General features: G+C 40.2%; 1 protein-coding gene across 3 annotated transcripts in view; it reads left to right on the forward strand.

Annotated features, from left to right (window-relative positions):
• Ube2w (ubiquitin conjugating enzyme E2 W) overlaps positions 1 to 22,511 on the forward strand; it is a 50,761-nt gene that overhangs the window by 21,841 nt on the left and 6,409 nt on the right. For all 3 annotated transcript variants that reach the window (XM_059253984.1, XM_059253986.1, XM_059253985.1), the window contains 3 exons: positions 1,609 to 1,711; positions 14,192 to 14,347; positions 17,125 to 17,200. In XM_059253984.1, coding sequence (XP_059109967.1) covers positions 1,609 to 1,711; positions 14,192 to 14,347; positions 17,125 to 17,200 — 335 coding nt within the window. The remainder of the gene's footprint in view (positions 1 to 1,608; positions 1,712 to 14,191; positions 14,348 to 17,124; positions 17,201 to 22,511) is intronic.

Consider the following 22,511-nt stretch of genomic DNA (forward strand, 5'->3'; position numbering starts at 1 on the left):
GAATTGTCATATTTTAAGGGTTTCTGTAAATTGATTTCTTCCACAGACTAAGCCCAGTCTGTGTTATTATTTTATATATTCCTAGTTCCATATTACGTGAGACATAAGTAGAACGTTACCATAGTATTCCCTATTTTCCTCTGATAGTATTTCCTTATTTCCTGGATGGACAGACAGATGGACGGACGGGCAGACGGGCGGATGGGAGGGTGGGTGGGTGGGTGGGTGGATGGATGATATTGGTTGGCAGTACTGGACACCAAACCCAGGGCCTTGATCATGGTACACAAGTGCTCTGCTGCTGCTGAGATACATTCTCACCCCCAGTTTTCCAGTATTTAAAATAACATTTTTGTACCTGAGAAGCATGAGGTTAAAAGATTTGGCCAATTATAACAATTACATGCGACAGCTATAATTAAAGACTCATTCTTTCTGACTTTGATTCAAGTCTAAACGCTGCCTAGCGTCTTTGCTGTTTTTATCTTTTATCTTCTCTTCTAAAGACTAGAGATAGTTACAGAATATCAGTGCAAACATTTATGTTCTTGATTGTTACACATGAAAACAAAACAAGCTTATAATAGATGTCATAGAAATCTGTGTGCGCTGTTTAAAGCCTTGAAAGTGAGCTAGCAAGGAAAGGCAGCAGAGAGCACTGCTCGTAACCCTCAGGGTCGATGGATAGAGATCCCTTTAGCTTCCGCTTAGTCTTCTGTTGACTACTGATCAGAAGTCGGTTGTCAGCTACAATTCTCTGTAGTATTTGCTGACAGCAGTTTCTCCCATTGCTTCTGATACTGATCAGGAAGGCAGTTGATGGGCTTGATGTTGTCTAAAATGATTTTAGTTATTATAGAAAATAGTCTTTTGAAAAAAAGTAAGATGGTGTGATCTAAAAGGACGAGCACCATATAGACTCTGGTATTAGCATATGGAAGTGGAAGTTTTATTTGTTTGTAGTTTGTTTCAGACCTGGGTTACAAGCCTGACTCTGACCTTGACCTGATTTCTTTAATCCCACGTGTCCCTCACAGAAGGATAGGGAAGAGTGTTAAAAGCCTCTGCTTGGGTTGGAACAGAGCTCAGCAGTTAGGGGGCTTGTTGCTCTTCCAGAGTACCCTAGTTTAGGTCCCAGCATCCATGTCACTGGTGACTCACAAGGGCATCTGTTGCCCTGGCCTCCATGGGCACTAGCACACAGCAGACAGACAACCCTGCTCTGAGGCCCGGAAAGATAGCCTAGAAGGTAAAGCACAGGTAGTAATTAGTTACTGCCCAGTTCCATCCCTGGAGGCCGCGGAGAGACGGGAGGAAAGGGCCAGTTGCACAAAGTTGTCCTCTGCCTTCCGTGTGTGTGCTGTGTGTGCTGTGGCTGTGCGTGTCCCCTATAGTAATAATCAGTTTACTCAAATAATCAGTAGTATGCATAGCACTAATCAGTTAAGAACTCAGTGTGAGAGTTGCTGGGTGAAGTGCACCAGTACACATGGGTTACTCTGGCCCAGTGCCTGGCAGCTCAGTGACCTCTTTTTTTTCTTTACCCCAATCCTTTTTATCTTACGTTTTAAATTTGTTCCCTTTTTGTTTTTCTTTTTCCTGTCCTAGGTGGATCGTAGACATGGAAGGTGCACCAGGTACCTTATATGAAGGGGAAAAATTTCAACTTCTGTTTAAGTTTAGTAGTCGATATCCTTTTGACTCTCCTCAGGTAACTAACTGCTTTACATGTAACATTTTACTGTATTTTTATATTATAGCAAAACACTAAATTGTTTATTTTTGCCTCCTTAAAACCTATATGAGAAATCCATTGTAAATATGTAGACAGATTTGTTTTTACCTTGCTTTCTTTGAAGTCAAGACTTTGTGACGTTTATTGAGGCAGGCTTTGCTGCTGTTACACTTTTGGGAATGTCAGGTCGTTTGTCATCCCTGAGTTTCAAGAGCAGTGGGGACAGGTTAGCATTTTTAATAACTGCTGCAAGTACTCTTGCTCGATTGGGTGATCACATTGGTAAAGATGCAAAGGCTATTTTAGAAGGACTGTGTCTTTGGTTTTCCATTAATGTGTTCTCTTTGCAGCCTTCAGAAACAAGTGCATTTACAGATGTGAAATGTATGAAGTCAACCTGAAATCTGATCTTATAGTTGGAGGCAAACACAGTTTATTTAATAGCTTAATATTTAGACAAGGGCTGGGCTGTTGTGCACTTCTTTAATCCTAGCATTGGGAGGTAGAGGCAGGCAGATCTCTGTGAGTTTGAGGCCAGCCTGGTCTACAGCGAGAGTTCCAGGACAGCCAGGATTACACAGAGAAAAATACTTAGACAAGGAATAATGGTGGTAATGGTATCTAAAAAATTCAAAAACAAAAACAACTTTGGGGGAGGGAGTTATGTGTATTAGTGTTTTGTCTGTATGTATGTCTGTGCACTGCATGTGTATCTGATGCCCTCAAAGGTCAGAAGAGGGTGTTAGATCCCCTAGAACTGGAGTTATAGGTGGTTGTGAGCAGCCATGTGGGTGCTAGGAATTAAACTTGGGTCCTCTGCAAGAGCAAGTTCTAACAGCTCAGCTCTCTCCAATCCCATGGACTTTTTTAAAGAGGTATTTAACTAGTAAATAATTAATTGGAGGTTAGAGCGAAGAAATTCTGGGTGATTTCCAGGGTTCTGACTTGTAAGATGATGAGTTACTAGAATTACGTATTCTTCACAAAATTAAAACAAAGTATTTCACTGTTTAAGCTTGAAGTTTATGAGATGTGTTGCTAAAATGTAGCACTACAGCCCTCTGTTTTAGTGCTAATGAGGTCTTCTGGAAAAGGAACCCAGTACCTAAAATTCAACTAGTATGTGATTAAAAATGCGCTATTTTAAGAAAAGTCATATTTCATTGTCACTTTCAGCATAATATTCTGAATATAGCTTACATTTTTTTCCTGGCCTTAAGAGACAATAGAGAATTAGTTATCACATTGTGCTATAAAGAAAGTTGTTTAAAGAAGTAGGGTTACCCAGATACTGACTCCTTGAATTATAAAGCTGGCATGTGAGCAGGAAGTTGTTAAGACTTCAGGCTCCTTTTACCATTTTCATAGAACTTTAATGTGAAGGGATTCTGCTGTTGTGACCTCTAGGCATTATGACAAGCATCGTTGACTAATCCACAGCACAAACATCTCCCTTCTCAACAAGGATTTGTCTTCACTTTCTATTTTTAACTTTTGGTATTCTTTGCCTAGGTGCCTTTAGCTGTTTGTGCCTTTCTTCAGCAAATGTATAACCTGTCACTCAGATGCATTCAACTTTGGGGAGACTCTAAAAGGCTGTCTGTCTCTCTGTCTCTGTCTCTGTCTCTGTCTCTCTCTCTCTATATATAAATAACATACATTATATATATAATATATGATTAAAATACATTTTAATAATAGGAAAACAGTATTTAAATATTTCCATCCATTCATTCATTCCTTTGTTTGTTTTGAGACAGCGTTTCTCTGTGTAGCCCTGGCTGTCTTTGAACTCACTTATTAGATCAGGCTGGCCTTGAACTCACATAGATCCACCTGCCTCTGCCTCCCAAGTGCTGAATTAAAGGCACGCATGGCTCAATATTTATAATAAATTGTCATCTTCAGATTTCTTTTATTCCCCTATTCCTCTTCCTGTTCCTTTGATTTTAATAACTTCTGATTCATTACTCAGCGCTGTCTTAGTCTTTGATGTTAAGACACATTAAACAGCCAACTCAGATAACTACTGTGGGTACACACCCTTCTAAAATTTCATAAGTCTTTTGGACACCATTTTCTTCTTTGAGACAGGGTTTCTCTATATAGCCCTGAATGTTCTGGAACTCGCTATGTAGAACAGGCTGGCCTCAAACTCACAGAGATAGCCTTCTGAGTACTAGGATTAAAGACTTGTGCCACCACACCTGGCTGACATTTCAGATTTAATATGTCTAAACTTAACCCTTTCCAGTAATGAAACAGAAAAATATTCTTTTCTTTATGATGGGTTTCTATTCACCTTCTTCTTGTTTTACATTGTGCCCTTTCACTAATTCCTGTATATTTTTCACATCCTTTTTTTAAAAGATTTATTTATTATGTATACAGAAGAGGGTGCCAGATATCATTACAGATGGTTGTGAGCCACCATGTGGGTGCTGGGAATTGAACTCAGGACCTCTGGGAGAGCAGTCGGTGCTCTTAACCTCTGAGCCATCTCTCCAGCCCATTTTTCACATCCTTTTGCAGTCTTTGAGTCAGCCCATCCCTTTCTTATCTTACTCTCTGGGCTGTAGCACAAGGTGTCGTCTTCCAGCTGGGTTCTTTCAGTGGGTTATTGTTGTACTGTATACTTTTCCCCAACACTCTTAGTTTTCTGTAGCATAGTCATGATCTCACTGCATGTTTAAAAATTCTCTTCTGCAGTGCTAGGGATCAAATCTTGCACTTGCCACATTTCTATCCCCCACTCCATATATATATATACACACACACACACACACACACACCACCCCCTCCTGTAATCCCTACCCTATTTTTGCCTTCCTTAGTAAAATCTGAATGATTATTTCCTATGGAATCAAGCTTACCTTGGCTGTCAAGTAAGTCCCTTTATGGACATGTTAAAACTTAACCATTTTTTGCAGGTTACCTCCCTGCGTTCTACTGACGGTAATGTTTGTGTGTCATATTTCATAATTTAACTTTCATTCTGATTTTGTTCATATGAGATATAGATTCAGTTTCATTTTTTTTAAGTGAAGAAATTGAAGCTTGTAGAAAGATCTTATTAATGGTTTGATTACTCGTTAGAACAATCAGGAGTGAAAACCAAGTCATTTCTCTCCCGTCTGCCATACTGCCAAGTAGAGACATTACTATGGGAAAAGTGTCTGCTTCTCCTTATAATAACTTCTAGGAAAGTGAAGATTATATGTAGACTCTGAAAAGCCCTAGGACAGTTATTCCCACTGGAATGCTAGTGTACCTTTTTAACAACTTGTTTTATAATGCATCCATGTTGTAGAAGTTGTATATTCTAATTTATATTGATTAAGAAAATGACAACTACTCCAAGGGCTGGGATTTCCTTAATTATTAAAATAATTTTATTAATCATATTATCTTAATGGTTCTGAAGTAAATGTAATGGGTCCAACAGTTGTGTACATATAAATTACAGGATTTTTCCAATAACTGAACCTTTCTAGATATCCTATTGCTCTGGGAAAGTGTTAGAAACATTTCTTTGAATTCAACTCCTCAGTTACCAGGTAATTTGAGGAAACAGCAGCACTGACAGTTGTTAGAAACAACTTTTAATCTTCCTACAGAATAAGCAATACTGAATGTCTGACTTCTAAGAAAAATGGAATTTCATGAGTGTCCCTGGAGTAGACCAATCTCATTTTGAAATGAGCACGATTGAATCTGTGATACATACAGCTCATTCCATACCTGTGCAGATTGCTGTGTGCTCCTCCTCTTATTCATGATTAGTTTCTCAATTACATTGCCATTTAACTGGGAAAAGGCTACTTGTCTAAATAGTGACATTTGACTTGATCATTTGGTTTTTTTTTTTTTTTTTTTTTTTTTGGTTTTTCGAGACAGGGTTTCTCTGTGCAGCTTTGCACCTTTTCCTGGAACTCACTTGGTAGCCCAGGCTGGCCTCGAACTCACAGAGATCCACCTGGCTCTGCCTCCCGAGTGCTGGGATTAAAGGCGTGCGCCACCACCGCCCGGCTCGATCATTTGTTCTAAAGAAACAGTATTTTTCAGTTAATATAGGAACAGAGATGAGGCACCATTTCATCATCATTTTCTACTAATGTGCAGTTAATGTCAGCCATACAGGAAATGCCTTTCTGTGTAAACACTATTTGTCTCTGCTAAGTTCCAGGTAAATGGCTGCTTAATTCAATCTGTCTTGAGCATTTATACTATTCCAACACTTATCTTTACATTGAGATATAAATATAAATATAATAGAAGAGAATATAGAGACTAAAAAGACAATAGGTAGCCTTTAAAGGCCTTCAATGTGTTCATTATTTGGGTAGGTCAGCATTTACTTACCTGTTAGGGACTGAATATGTAACATGAAATCAGACCTCTTTGGCACTGATCGCAGTTTCCATGGGGTGATGTATACCTGAAGCACCAGCTCTCAGGAGGTTGAATATTACTCGAGCAAAGAGATCTAGACTCATCTGGGCAACAAAACAAGACCCTGTATCAAGAAAAAACAAAAAACGAAAAATTGAAACAAAAAGCTGGGAGAATGGTTTTAGAAGTAGAGTGTTGCTGTATAGATATGAGGACCTGGTTTTAGTCCCCAGCACCGGGGGAAAGCAGGAGTGGCAGTGCCCACCTGTGATCCTAGCACTGGGGAGGCAGAGGCAAGACGGTCCCTGGGACTGCTGACCACACAGTTTAGCTGAATCAGGGAGTGCCAAGTTCAGTGAGATTTCTCAAAATAAATGAATAAATAAATACAAGTGGAGAATGATGAAAACACCGGATGTTCTCCACATGTCTACACATATACATAAACATGTGAATACATACACAATTTTTTTAATTTAGAAAAGGAAAAAGGAAAATAACACAAGAATTTTAGGTAGAATTTGCATTCTTTTGTGAAAAGACACATAAACAATAAAAATAGTCAGGAGAAGAGTGGGGTTAGGGCATGCTCACTAGAACTCCAGTTGCTTAAGAAGTAAGGCTAACTAACAATTGACAGAGGGGACCTTGGGAAACTAAAAAGTTTCTTTACTGCAAAGAGTTCATGAAGAAACAGCTTACCAGGCTGGGAGAAAATGCCTGTACACTGCACCCTTGACAGAATATAATAGAGATATAGAAAGGACTCAAACAATACAAATCAAAACTGCATTGCTATTCTATCTCAGCCCAGTCAGTTGTCATTTATCAAGACAACAGATAACAAGTGCTTTGAGGACGTGGACAGGAGAGCCCCTGTATAGGTGTGTTTGTAGCCCAGTGGAAGGCTTCAGACTGCTGCGCTGATGAAATGGAAGGTTTGGAGCAGAGTACAGAATCCCATCTAAAATGAAAAGGAACAGTGTAGCAGGTAGCAAGTGGGGAGACCAGGGGCTGTTCAGTGCATCAGGCCGGGGAGGGGGTGACTTGCAGCCCCAGGTTCTGGTGGAGGTAATTGGAGGTGAACACGGTTCACACCTGCTTTAGAGGTTAGATCAACACAGGAGGGACTGGTAGATTGATAGGTGTTTGAATAAAGGAGTCAAAACTCCATGAAGGACAGTGAGTTACTTTGAAACAAAATGGAAAGCAGTAGCTAATTTAGAGTAGACCAGGGAGGCAGAGAAGAGCCTACTTGAACTGGTAGGACTGGTCTTCAGAGGACTTGAAGGGTTTGTATGAAAAGTACAGGACAGGGCATGAAAAGACTCGGCCTCTTAGATCTGGCAGCGTATGTGCTCATATGTCTGTGTTCAGATACGTTGAAGGGCTGTAGATGTGTGTGTGGGAGTGTTTGGAGTCTGATCAAAGAAGGATCCCCAGTGTGGAGGAATTGACTATTTCTTTCACAGGCTCTCGGGGATGTGGTCAGACTGTAGAAACTAACGTTCCCAAAGCTTGGTGCCTTCGCTCTTGGTGCTTTTACTCCTGCCTCCTCTTTGATGGCAGATCTCTCTGTTCTTCTAATACCCACTCCCTGTACATCCCTTCGTCAAAAAATTCTATTGCAAAGAAACATCTGAGATGCTTGCAGGACTTTGTAGGTGTCTCCGTATACGGGCTTTAAGCTTTTCCAATTTAATTTTTGCTGAAAAGTTGTTTTAACATACGATTTCTTTTAGAAATAGTAGGGGGCAATGATTATTTTCATGGAAGGGCCACTGTCTCTTCAGTTCTGAAGCCATACAAAATAAAGACTAAATTTAAAAAAACTTTGTCTTTGAAGTACTCTTAAAGCAACATGGTGATGATAATCATGGAAAAGAAAACTATTACTATAGATGCTAATGATGTGTGTTTGTGTGCTAAAATTTGAAAATTCATAAAAATTCAATCTCTAGTCATTTTTATAATAGTTTTTTGAAATTATAATTACATCACATGTCCCCTTCCATTTCCTCTCTTCACCCCTTCCCATGCACCCCTTCCTTCTTTTTTTTTTTTTTTTTAATTTTTCTTAGTTATTTATATGTATACAGTGTTCTGCCTGCATGTGTCCCTGCAGGCCAGAAGAGGGCATCATTACAGATGGTTGTGAGCCACCATATGGGTGCTGGGAATTGAACTCAGGACCTCTGGAAGTGCAGGCAGTGCTCTTAACCCGAAGCCATCTCTCCATCTCCGTTCTTTCTCTCAAATTCTGGGTCTCTCTCTCGCTCTCTCTCGCTCTCGCTCTCTTGCGTTCTCTCTCTGGGCCTCTTTTTCTTCTCTCTCTCTCTCTCTCTCTCTCTGGGCCTCTTTTTCTTCTCTCTCTCTCTCTCTCTCTCTCTTTCACACACACACACACACACACACACACACACACACACACACACACACACTTTCTTTTTCTCTCATTCCTAAATACAACCTAATCTGCCTGTACAATTTTACCTGTCTGTATATGATCTCCCTAGCCATTTTTGTCTGTTACTATTAATCCTAACTTATCTATAGCTTTTATTACACTTCTAAATTTTATTTACTTACTTTGTTGCTTGAGACATGCTGTCATGTATCCTGGGCTGGCCTTAAACTTGCTCTGTAGCCAAGGATGATCTGGAACATCTGGTCTTCCTGTTTTCACATCCCAAGTGCTAGATTACAGGTATGGGCCACCAGCCTGACTGTCCAGTAACAAGAGAAAACCTTGCCTCCTGCTGTCCCTGACAGGAAGCCTTGGTATCTGTATGTTATGACAGATGAACTTGGTTTTATAATTACAGCCTGGTGTTTGGTTGTCTTTCTGGCTTCCCCCTCCCAATGCTAGAAATTGATTGATAACCTGGGATTCATGCATCACAGGTGAACTCCCAGTGTGCCCTCCCTCCCTACCTGTATAGATTCTGTTTTGTTTAGTTCACTGTGTGTATACTGTTTGGACCTAGTTTGACACATACTAGGTAACTGACTCCAGACTGCTCCTGAAACATGTACTGTATCTTCTTTGTGAATAGGTATTATAAGGTCTTTCATTATTGGACTTGATGTTGAGAAATTCTTACATTTTGTATATGAAAGTTACCTGAACTCCATTCCTTATTTTCTTCTTAGGAATAATGGCAAGAGTTTAGTAAACTGTGTAAACATCCTGAAATATGTAGTTAAATGTGTAGAGTACTTAACTGCTTTGTATTAGATGATTGTAGACATTGGCAGCTATCAGATTGAACTATTGTTAGAATATATCAAATTTGAGTAGTGAGTCAAGCATGACTCACTACTCATGCCTGTTGTCCCAGGTACTTTTAAAGCTGCTATAGGAGAAATGCTTAAACCTGGGGGTGGGGGTGGGGCTAGGAGAGGGGGTGGACCCGCCTAGGCAACAGGGAGACTCCATGGCTCTTCTCTCTCCCCCTAACTTGAGTTGTGGTTGTTCATAGTCTAGGTAGGTGTTCATCACTCTTGATACTGATACTACATTCATGGTACTCAAGTTATTCTAAGATTGGTCTGATTAAATTTTTAGACTGGATGTGGTCTTCCAAAATTATTCTGCATATAGTTATATTTTAACTCTTACCTACTTTTTTTTTTTTTTTTTTTAGTTCTTTAATGAGATCCCTGAAGGGAAAGTCACAGCTCTACATCATGGCTTATTCAAGATGCATAGCCCTTAGTTACTCTGTTTTTATTTATTTAGTTTGTTGGTTTGTTTACTTACTTATTTATTTATTTTTATTTTATGTGCATTGGTGTTTTGTCTGCATGTGTGTCTGTGTAAGGGTCTCCTGGAACTGGAATTGCAGACAGTTGTGAGCTGCCATGTGGGTGCTGGGAATTGAACCCAGGTCCTCTGGAAGAGCAGTCAGTGCTCTTAACTGCTGAGCCATCTCCCCAGCCCCTCTTACTTGCTTTTGAAAATGAGCTACAGTAATAAAAGGAGGTGTTTAAAAATGTAGGGATATTTGAAGATGGCTTCTTAGGCAGCCTTGGGATTCTAAGTTCTAATTCTAAATCTTAGAGTAAAGTAAATCCTTTACTTTCCTCTGAAATCCCATTTTCTTTGGTTGGGTTTCTGCAGCAAGGAATGTGGATAGTTTTCAGTTAACTTTTAACAGTGTGATTGTATAACTAATTTTCACCCGAGGCCAAGTAAATTGAGTTGTAGTTTCAAATCACTTGTACTCAGTGGTCTGATTATATCAGTCCTAGATAGTTTTATAAGCTATGTGGAACTGCCCCATTTTTTTTTTAATCCAGAAATAACATCATTTTGAGTTTTCAGTACTTGATCACCTGCATTAAAACAGCAGAAATGCCCATTTTTCTCCTTTGACTTATACAGGGTTTAAACAAGATACAAAACAGTATGTGCTTAAAGTTAGCCTTGGTTACTCTTCCTTCATAATGGGAAGAGAACCAGAGGGACAGAGATTATACTGAAACTCTGTGAAAATGGAAAAGACTGGTAATGCCTTAACAGCAACATACTGTTGTAAAAATATTTTACTTTATTCTAAGAATTCATCTCTGGCATGTCAAGCATCTTTTCCCTGCTAATCAAGCTTCTAAAGTACTCAGGCCCTAAGGGCTGCTCAATATGTGCAAGTGGTTATCCCTGTCTGGTCGCTTCAAGTTCACACTGGCTGCATTTGTCTTGCATGGAATATGTTAAAAGCCTAATTGAGATTTGTAGTTGAAGTTTTCCTGTGTCCTTGCGTTTCCACAGTCGCTGAGACCCAAATAAACACACACAGGCTAATATTATTTAGAACTGCTTGGCCGTTAGCTCAGGCCTACCACTAACTAGCTGTTACACTTAAACTCAGCCCATTTCTGTTAATCTAGATGTTGCCACGTATTCTGTGGCTTTACCTGTGTGCCTGTTACATGTTGCTCCCTGGATAGTGGGCTGGCCTCTCCTGACTCAGCCTTCTACTTCCCAGAATTCTCTTCTGTTTGTCCCGCCTATCCTATACTTCCTGCCTGGCTACTGGCCAATCAGCACTTTATTTATCAGTCATCCACAGCAGAGATGAACTGATTTGTTCTGGGTTGGTTTCTTAAGGCAGTCTGACAACACAGCACAGGGTGGCCCACGGCCCACTTAGCAGTGATCCTCCTCTGCCTCAGCCTCCTGAGTACCGGAGTTAAAGACTCATCCACTGCACCCGGTAGGGGACTTGATTGGATTTTTATTTGGGCCTCGGATGTTAGAGTTGTTCTGCCCTCTGCTCTGCTTGTAGACAGTCGGCTGCTCTGCCTTAGGGGCCATCCCTTGCCACTCCCCACTTTGCCTTGTGTCTGGATTTCCTTTTGGTACACACACAGTTCCTGGCTCACAGACATTGGTAACAATGTCTCTCCAAGGAGAACACTGCTTTCTTCTCTGCTCTGTGAATGACTGGTCAGCGTGCCATGATGACCTTTGTTTCTGGCTGCCTATGTGTTTTCTAATAGTCATGGTAAAAACTTGGCTTTGGGGGGGGCGGGGGTCCACTGTCACTATTCTCATAGACTTCTTAATTAAGAGACCTTATAGGGCAAGGGGGGTACTTTAAAAATAACTGTGACCAGGGTGTAAATTCTCAAGGTACTGCTTACTGCCTGTGCTCTCAGTGAAAACACTCTGCTGGTCAGATGGCTTTTTAGGATAAATGGATAAGCAGAACAGATCTGTATTCTGTGACATTGGTAAATTCCTGTTCTAGACATGTGTAACACAGTCTACAAATAAGCATGTTCTCAAATTTCACTAGAAAGCAGTTGTGAATAGACTCAGAAAGTGTGAAAGTTAAGACTGATCAAAGCAGGATGTTTTTAGGGCAAGAGCAGTGATATGGGCTGAATAAGTATCATTTCTTCCTGCAGCCTCTCACAGTAAAGAATGAGCCTTCTGCAGTAGGTAGGACAAGTATTGACTTCTCGCAGTATCAGACTTGGCTTTTATGCTTCCAGTCTTCTTCTGTAGGGAGACTAGAGGTGGGCAGCCAGATCCTAAAGGCTAAGGAAAGCACACTTTGAAAGTTGGAAAATACTATTTTGTTAACTTCAACTAATAGACAGAGTCCTGCTTCTTTAGGATGATTGGTTTATTAATGTGAATATTTGTAAGAATCTTAATAAAGTCAGATTTGTTGCTAGGTACTTAAAATATCTATAAAACCTTAGCTGATTTTTAATTTCACATTATCTATTCTATATTAAATATGGGCATACCACACTCTAGGCAAACTGATTTCATTGACCGTCTTCTTCGTTTAAGGGGAACCCTCTGACCCCCGCCATGCATACAGGGCAACAAGTGTTTCATCAGCTTTTGTCATAATTTAAAGTTTGATGTCTCCTTCTTGGTATTTTGCTGTAGCTGGTATTTTTGCAAGGGTTGAGAAATTCTGTAAGCTTGGGCTGAGAACTGTTGGATGTATGTGGGGACTCATGGGTCTGGATTGGCATCTTTGAGATTGTACTGTGGTGGTTGTTGCTGTTTTCCCAAGGCTGCCTTGGGACTTTTAGGCTCAAGTCAAATCCTTAATGTCAGCTTTCCAGACGTTGCTCCTGCAGTGTGCACCGCCACACCCAGCCTGATTGTGATTTTTTTTTTAAATTTATTTTTATTTTGTGTGCATTGGTGTTTTCCCTGCACATATGTCTGTGTGAGGGGTTGGATCCTGGAGTTACAGACAGTTGCGAAGTGTCATGTGGGTGCTGGGAATTGAACTCAGGTCTTCTGGAAGGGCAGTCAGTGTTTTTTACCGCTGAGCTATCTCTCCATCCCCATGATTGTGAATTTTAAACGAGATTTTTATTCAAGTGATACTAGTGTTTTTCTCTTTGTGGCAAGACCACTAATTAGGAATGGCTGCTAGACTACAGAATTAATATGGTACGTTGTAAAATTTACTTGAAGGTTGGTGAGTTAATTTGAATTTTATATAAAACCGAATAATTTCCCTTAGAGCTGTAGCTCAGAGTAGAGCACTTGTGTAGCACATACAAGGACCCGAGTTCTTTACCCAGCATTGCATACCAGAGAAACACATGCATAACAGATCTTAAGTCTATCTGCTGCCTTTGAATTGGGTTGGAATATTCATAATGGTATTTCAAGACATGTGGCTTTAGTCTCTTCTCTGTTTGGATGCTTCCATGGTTTACTTAGGGTTAGGGCAGGGGAGGACCATTTCCAATTGTGCTGAGCTAAGATAAAGGAACACTTTCAGTGAGTAAAAGGCAAAGCGGGGACAACAGCCAGGTAAGACTCAGATCCATTTTTTTTTCTTTTTCATGTAAACAGGATTTTGCTTTTGTTTGATTTTTGTTATAGTTTCAAAATTACTTGCTTTTGGAATTTTAGTGCATTGGGTTTTTTGTTTTTTGTTTTTTGGTTTTTGGTTTTTGGTTTTTTCGAGACAGGGTTTCTCTGTGTAGCTTTGCGCCTTTCCTGGAACTCGCTTTGGAGACCAGGCTGGCCTCGAACTCACAGAGATCCGCCTGCCTCTGCCTCCCGAGTGCTGGGATTAAAGGCGTGCGCCACCACCGCCCGGCCGGTTTTTTGTTTTATTGTATTTTGTTTTTTGAAATGTGTTTTCAGTATGTAGCCCTGGCTAGCCTGGAACTTACTGTGTCGAAGTCCAAACTGGCCTCACATTCACCGAGATCCACCTGCCCCTGCCTCCCAAGTCTGGGATTAAAGGTGTGAATAATGAGTATTCAGTGAGGAATGAGTAGAATTTGAAAAAACAAAAACATTCTAATGGATGTACTTTACCATTCACTGGTTTGAACAAAGAATACAAATTTAGAAAATTACACTGAATTTAGGAAAACAGTCTAGAGTTTCCTACTACTACATGGTTATTTATACAGTGAGGTTATTGTTGGTGATAGTGATCATTTGCTACTGAAATCTATTTGTTTTTATTTCATGTCTTAAAAATTAATACTTGTTAAATGTGGACAATACTTTAGTTTTTAATAGTAGAGGATATTGAGCGATAATGACATTTTATTTCTTCTCAGGTCATGTTTACTGGTGAAAATATTCCTGTCCATCCTCATGTGTATAGCAATGGTCATATCTGTTTATCCATTCTAACAGAAGACTGGTCCCCAGCGCTCTCAGTCCAGTCAGTGTGTCTTAGCATTATTAGCATGCTTTCCAGCTGCAAAGAAAAGGTAGGACTTGCACTTACTCCAGTAATGTCTCTCTTTCAGCGTAGGTAGGTTAACAGTGTCAGTATATAATTTTTGTATTTGAAGGAGGAGGACTCAAGGTTTTTGGTTTTCAATTACAGTGAATGACATTTTTAGTAATAAGTTGGAAAGTTATTTTGTTCTCTCATTCTAAATAGACTAGAAGTCAAACTCATGTTTTATACATATTTCTAAAGTATGGTTTATTGAGTATGCAACATGCTAGCAGTGTGGGCCATAACTAGACCATAGCTGTCATTTGACCATTTTCAAACAACATTTGTACACATGTTTGTTAATCTGAACTTTATTTCCATGAGCAGTCACAGAATAAAAGTGTATATTCCTGTTTTTAGATTCCACAGTAGGGAAGTTAGAAATGAACATCCCCCCAGCTCCTTAGCCCCCTTTGCTACTCCCCATCCAAGGCAGCCTTTCTCAGAGTTTCCCAGAATCTGGAGCTCTCCTGTCTCACTGGTTAGAGAAGGATGCCATTCACCAGGAGAATTTTCGGAACCTTCCTTTTTGTTCTCCTTTATTTACACACAGATTCTGTCTCTAATGGAAGTCGGGGAAAAGACCAGACAAAAAATGATAGGAGTTAAATTTCAGATACCTTTAAAATAGAGAGCTCTGAGGGTGTATGGGTATCTTTAGCAGATTGCTTCTCTGTTCTCCAGATTAAATCCACTGCTATTTTAATTAATAAGAATTTAGAGACTCCTTAGGATAATATCTCAGTTTTAAACAGTGGGTGGTTTAGAATCGGAAGTACCTAGAGTCACTGTTCCACCAAGTAAGTTTCTTGAAATGTTAGTTCAAAAGAGTTTTGTTTTGGGGGGTGTGTGTGCATTGCGATGGTTCAGCGGCTCAGCGTGCTGACTGTGTAAGCCTGACAGTTGATCCCTGGAGCCTACATTGGAACTCGGGAACAGAGAAGAAGTTCTGCGCTGATCACCACTTGTAGTGTGGCACACACGTGTGCCTATGAACACATTAGTAAGCTATTTTAAAAAGAATTTTCCTGGTGCTCTTTTTCAAAAATGAGATTTTTTTGGTTTTGTTTTGGCTTTGGGTTTATTTTTGTTGTTGTTGTTTAAATAAGTACAGGGAGTAATAGGCTAAATTGTGTTCGGTTTTTTTTTTCTTTCAATTGTAAGACGAAGAGCCCTTTATCCAGTTTTTATGTACAGCATAAGAAAAAATCCTGTCATTAAATTATGATGTTATTAATTAAAAGATATAGCCCCATTCTGAAATACTAAAATGTGCAAAACAGCTATTTTAGATGAAATAATGATACATGTGTTTTAAGAACATTTTTAGAAATTATTATTTTTTATATGTGTTTTACTTGGACTTACAGGTGATTGTGAGGCACCGTGTGGGTGCTGGGAATTGAACTCGGGTCCTCTGGAAGAGCAGCCAGTGCTCTTGACTGCTGAGCCGTGCCTCCAGCCTCCTTAGTATCACTTTAACTCTAGTTTCGTCTGCATTTTCAGGTTGTAATGAAGCTTTATTTAACCAGTAGGAGTTGTTAGAAATGAGTCTCATGTATTGCTTCAGTACTTTTCCTTACTCAGCCCTAGCATGTGTGCATGCACACACACACACACACACACACACACGCACAAGGGCACACACTCCAAGCTTTTCATCCGTGGGACAGAGCAGGTTGTTCTCCCATGTTCCTCTGACGCTTCACAGTGAGGTGATAACCGTAGGGTTGGGTGTGCACCACCATTGAGTTGATCACTGATGATTCTCTGCCCATTGCTCTGCATGGCCTGCTGGTTGCTAGCTTCTGTGTGCATCTCCATAGAATGTTTTACACCCCGGGCCAGAGACTGACTCTTGCTCGGTATGTCTCTCACCCTTTTCCTAACCACCATCCTTCTACTCACCTGATGGTTGGCTGCTTGGATTTTTTTGCATACTTTAGTATGAAACTAATCATTTCATTTAAATTTTTGATAAACTGTTCTTAATAGAGTTGTTTGATAGGTCTAACCATGATGATAATTTAAGAGTCAGAATTTCTGTGAGTTTGATAAAATTTAACATTTATTAGATACTTGCTGGTTTTACCCTATTAAGTGCTATGTAACGAGAAAAGGAAATAAGGAACTTAATTATAATCCTAATGTCAAGTTTATACTAATGCTATATTAGAATGTAGCCGCCTCTCAATATAGCATTAGTATAAACTTGACATTTGAACTCTTGACGAGAAGTCACACCTGATACGCAGTAGTTTTCATTCAGGGTCTCTCCAGTCTTCCTTCTGTGTGGTTAGCTCACTCTTGGCCAAGGTGTCCTGCAGAGCTGCTCCATACTGTTCTGGTCAGGGCAGATGAGGAAGGCCTCTGGTCCACACAAGACTAAGACATCTTTCGTCTTAGATGCCGTCTCTCTGTCCTTAATGCATTACAGTAAGACAACAAGCCTGGGCAGGTACTTGAAAAGTTGCTGTCGTTCTTCAGATAACCTTAGGTAGGTAGCTTTTTGTTTAGTTAGTTCATGTGAGTAGTCATCAATGACTTGATGGGAGAGAGAAGTATGAAGAGATTGCACATCATGTAGTGGAGCTAACCTTCCCACACCCCCTTCCTAAACAATTGAGGCATCCCTTCTTGAGTCAGGCTTTTAGTATTTCTGTTGTTTTTTATGTGTTCTATAATAATTTTGCTAAGCTCACTTCTCTCTGTCATTTTCTTTCAGAAATTTCCTATTTAATATTTAAACTCTATTTGTTTCAGAGACGACCGCCAGATAATTCCTTTTATGTGCGAACATGTAACAAGAATCCAAAGAAAACAAAATGGTGGTATCATGGTGAGTAGTTTTTATTTGTAATGACAAATTTTTGGTATTTTTATTTGGAAGATAATGTTTATAAGCCTTGGGATAAATAGTGGAGGATGTAATTGAGGTAACATTTTGTAACAACATTACATTTTAGAACATCTGGGAAAATGTGGATATTAGACTAAAATTTTAAAACAAAATCATATTCATCATACAAGAAATAAAATTAACATTACTTTAATAATTCCAGCAATACCATTTTGGAACAAAACTGTAGTGTCTTGTGGTGTTTGTTTTGTTGCACTTTTGAGGGTTGAAATGATTTTGCTTCTCTAAGTCTACCTGTCCTGAAACTGGCTATGTAGACCAGGCTGGCCTTGAACTTGCAGCTGTCCTCCTTGCCACTGCCTCCCAAGTGCTGGGATCAAGGTGTATGCAGCTGTGAAGGACTAGAGTCCAGAATAATCTTTATCTTAAAATAGAGCTAGCTGTGGGGAACCCTTTCTATGAAGTAGAAGTTCTGAGGCCTTGGACACTCAGTTCTGCTACTTTTCATAATTGGAGGCAATCACAGTAAGTTTAGTGCTCCATTAGAGACAACTTCTCTGGTCCCAACAGCCTGTCTTAGGATTCTGTTGCTGTGAAGAGACACAGTGACCATGGCAATTCTGTAAAGAAAGCTTGCTTACAGCTTCAGAGGTTTAGTCCATCATCATCATCATGGTGGAAGGGAAGCAGGAGCTGCATCAGCAGCTGAGGGCTGCATGCTGATCAGAGAAAGACTCTGGGCTTGGCACGGGCTTTTGAACCCTCGAAGCCAAAGACCAGCCCCAGTGCCACACGTCCCCCAACAAGGCCACACCTCCTAATACTTTCAAATAGCACCACTCCCTCGTGACCAAATCTGTGAGCCTATGTGGGCCATTCTCATTCAAACTGCCACCCAGCTATTCTTTAAATATTTGAAATTCTGTCCATTTTAGGGTTATGAAGGAAATATTCTTGATAATGTTAAATTTCTGTTTTTCTTGTTCAGGGGGTAATGTGTAGGGTTTTTGTTTGTTTGTTTGTTTGTTTCTCTTTCTCTCTCTCCCTCCTCTCTTTCTCTCTTTCTCTTACATCATTTCTTTCTTTCTTTTTTTTTTTTTTTGAGACATAGTTTCTCTGTGTAACTGTCTTGGCTGCCCTGGAACTTGCTCTGTAGACCAGGATGGCCTCAAACTCACCTGATCCTCCTGCCTCTGCCTCCCAAGTGCTGAGATTAAAGGTGTGTACCACCACTGCCTGGCTTGCTGGCATCCTTTCTAAACCAGTCTTACTGCTATCTCAAGGATATAGTTTAAATTAAAAGCAAATGGTTATATTCCCTTGTGGACTTTTTCCTTTGGTTGGGAATGGATCCACTAGTCGCGTTTCTCCTAGATAGTTCTACCACTGAACTATGGCCCCTTCTGTATGTCTTGAAGCAGGTGAATATCCGTCACTCCCTGGGATAGTTATATCCATAAAAGTATTTTCCTGGTTTGGCTTGTTAATATTTTTTTATTTTATTAACCTAAAGAAATCAAATTTGGCAAAACTTAATGAGAATATGCCTTTTCTCCTTATCTTTTTATTCAGTGTGAAGTCTTCTGTGTTTTCACCTAAACTGTAAATTTAAAACTTAAAATTTCCAAGAGCTCAGCTAAGATGACCAGAGTAGATGTAGTAGTGGCACATCTTTCCTCCCTGAGGGCCATAGAAGTGGAGCTCTCAGTGTAGGAGGGAGGGAACAGTTGACACACAGTAGAGGGACCCTGACAGGGGAGGAGTGTGGAAAAGCCTTCGGGAGAAAGCAGATTTCATTTCTAGGGAGATGTTTTTTATTACAAGTTACAGGTATATTAATGTGTTGTGGTTCATACTTGTAATCAGGAGGTCAAAATCATCCTTGGCTACATAACAGATGTGAAGCAGCTTGAACTACGTGAGACCCTGTGCAAAAAAAATCCCCTGTAAAAGACAGACAGTAAATTAAGGGTTTATGTAATTCAGTAAAAGTCTAGTAGAGTAATGGGGTAGATACATAATCTTTGTTTAAATTGTTGGTGAGGCAGGTGTGGTGCATGACTGCAGTTCCCATATTCAGGAGGCTGAGGCAGAAGGTAGGGAATTCCAGGCTAGCTTATGCTGAGTGCTCAGATCCTGTCTCAAAAACATACACAACTTAGAGTTAAGAAGAGCAAAAGTGAATTTAGAACTATAAAGAGTAGTAGAGGAAAATTAATCTGATGTTAATATAAGAATAGATCATTAAAGTATGATTGTAATTATTTGGGCCCTCGAATATAAGATTTTAGAAATACATCATCATACATCAGGAGGTGAAAGATTATTAGTAACTGGTCATCTTAGAAAATTGGTAAATAGTTTAGAAAAGATACTTACATTTTTATTTGATAAAATATTTCCTGTGGATTAAGTATTTTAAAATACTTTTCAGAACCACTGACTATTAAGGAAGGAAGGAGGAGTTTCTTAATTTAGAAGGCATACTAGAGCCCGGTGTGGCACATGCCTGTAGTGCCCACATTCACAAGGCTAAGTCAGGAGGATGTGCCGAGTTTGAGGCAAGCCTGGGCTGTAGAATGAGATTCTGTCTCAAAATAGAAAAGAAGAAAAAATTAGGAAGAAATGAAACACTTACCTATGTGAAAATTCAAAACATTAAAAGCAAAGGCAATTTATTAAATTATTTCAGAATAAATTACAGACTGAGAGTGTAGTTCAGTGGTAGAGCGCCTAGCTGGCGTATGTGTATCCTGAGTTTGATTCTGAGCCCCAACTCTACCTTAGAAGACTAAATGACAAATATAGCACAGGTAAAGATGCCCAGCACAGTGTTACAAATTGAAGATTTTTGGAACTCTTAATTCCGAACTAGCAAATTACAACAGGAATGCAGTGCCAGATGATAAGACAGTAAAGAGAGGACAGCTGTCCATACTGCTGATGACACACGGCACGTTACTACAGTTTTCTGTCTTTGTCATCCATGCACATAATGTGTTTTGTTCATAACCACTCCCACCCCTCCCTCCATCTCTTCCCCTGCTCCTCACTTTCTCCTCCCAACCTCATGTGCTCGCTCTCTCTGCCTCTTTGTTCTTTTAAATCCAGTGTGTCCACGTAGTGCTGCAGGATGTGCAGAGGGTAGGGCCGCCTACTAGAGCAGTGCTTCTCCACCTTGTTGACGCTGTGACCCTTTAACACAGCTCCTCCTGTTGGGATGGCCCCCAACCATACAATTATTTTGTTGCTACTTCATAACTGTAATTGTGTTCCTGTTAGGAATCATAATGTAAGTATCTGTGTTTCCTGATGGTCTTAGGTGACCCCTGTGAAAGGGTCTCTTGACCGTCAAAGGGGTTGCTAACCACAGGTTGAGAATCGCTGTAATAGAGCATAGGTAGCTTTCAGGGGCCACATCTCTTAAAAAAACTGATGCTTTCTCATCAGGTAGGGGTGAGACTTTTTCAGACCCCATTGTCACCATAGTGGGATTTTGGCTGTCTTGAACTTGTACAGGTCTTATACAGTCACATATACTATGAGTTCATGTGTGCAACACAGCAGCACTTTATTACTGTTGTGTGTGCATGTCGTGGCTTGTATGTGGAGGTCAGGTTTGCACAACAAGCACTTTTACCCACTGATCTGTTGTTTTCACTTACATGTAATTCTGTTTAGAGTAGCCGTGATTTGTTGATTTACAGTGGCTCTTTTTATTTTTTTAATGAGTTTTCTTTCCCTAAATGAACCCTGAATGCCTGGATAATGTTCGTGTACCATTCCCCTTTGAGATGAATTTACTTCATATACGTTTTATATGTACTCAAGTGTTTGCTGTCAATTAAGATAGTAGACCAGGTGTTGTCGTCCAGCTAGGAAGCTACGAGCATCTTGTTTGAATTTTTCATCATTTATAAGAAGCTAAAACCTTTCTACAGTTGGACCACAATATTGTCTTTTCCTTTGTGCAGTGACAGGCAGTATAAACAGACAGCTCATATTAGCATTATAATTGAATTTGCATTGTCTTACCAGAGAGATAATCATTCATTCTCAAAGAGCATACCCCATTAGCTAAGTTAGAACTTTTCAGTTTATCTTTTGCATAGTTAGTAGGTTCAGTTCCAGAAGCTCATCACTGAGCATCCTCTCAGGAAGTGTGCCATCAGTGTTCTGCTCTTTCCTCCCTCCCTTCTCACTGTGTGGTCCTGGCTGGCCTGGAATTCATTGTGAAGGCCAGGGTGTCCGTGAACTTGTGGTAGTCCTCTTGTCCCCTGATGCTAGGATTACCGGTTTGTGCAACCACATCGGGTTCAAGAAATACATATTCTTGCTGATGGCTTTTATTTTTCTCCTTATCTTTGAGATTAAGACTTCCTGTGCTTCCCAGGCTGTTCTTGCACTCCTACGCTCAAGAAATCTCCCCTCCTCGCCTTAGCTGCAACTGTAGGGGTGTGCTATCATGCCCTACAGACTCGTGTTATTTCTTAGCTGCATAGGTTTCTATTGCTGTGATAAAATACCATGACTAAAGACAGCTTGGGGAGGAAAGGGCTTATTACAGTTTTACACACAGGTCATGGTCCATCACTGAGGCAAGTGAGGCTAGGACCTCAAGGTAGGAACTGAAGCAGAAGCCACGGAGGAATGCTGCTTACTGGCTTGCTCCTCATGGCTTACTTAGCCTGCTTTTTTTTTTTTTTTTATACATCCAGGACCACCTGCTCCATGGTGACACAGCCCACACTGGACTGAGCCCTCCCTCATCAATCATTAATCAAGGAAATCTCCACAAGCCGATCTTAAGGATGCACTTTCCCAATTGAGGTTCCCTCTTCTCAGCTAACTCTAGCTGTGTCAAGCTGACAATAGTCAGGACATTAGTGTTTCTAATTCTCAAAGGATTGCAAGGACAGACCATTTTTTATATGTGACCTGTCCAAAAGATTGAGGACCAAAAGTGGGATGTACTTCAGTGATCAGCTATTTGCTTAATATGTGTGAGGCCTGGGTTCAACACATACATGCATGCTTGTGCACATGTGTGCACGCTCACAATCAGGAATTGGATAGGCTCTTTCTCCCCCCATTTTTTTTTTTGTTGTTTTTTTTTGTTTTGTTTTGGAGACAGGGTTTCTCCGTGTAGTTTTGATGCCTTTCCTGGATCTCGCTCAGTAGAGCAGACTGGCCTCAAATTCATAGAGATCTGCCTGGCTCTGCCTCCCGAGTGTTGGGATTAAAGGCGTGCACCACCACCACTGCCTGGCCTGTATTATTTTTTTAATCT

The sequence above is a fragment of the Peromyscus eremicus genome, chromosome 2, assembly GCF_949786415.1.
Source record: "Peromyscus eremicus chromosome 2, PerEre_H2_v1, whole genome shotgun sequence".
Classification (NCBI taxonomy): Eukaryota; Metazoa; Chordata; class Mammalia; order Rodentia; family Cricetidae; genus Peromyscus; species Peromyscus eremicus.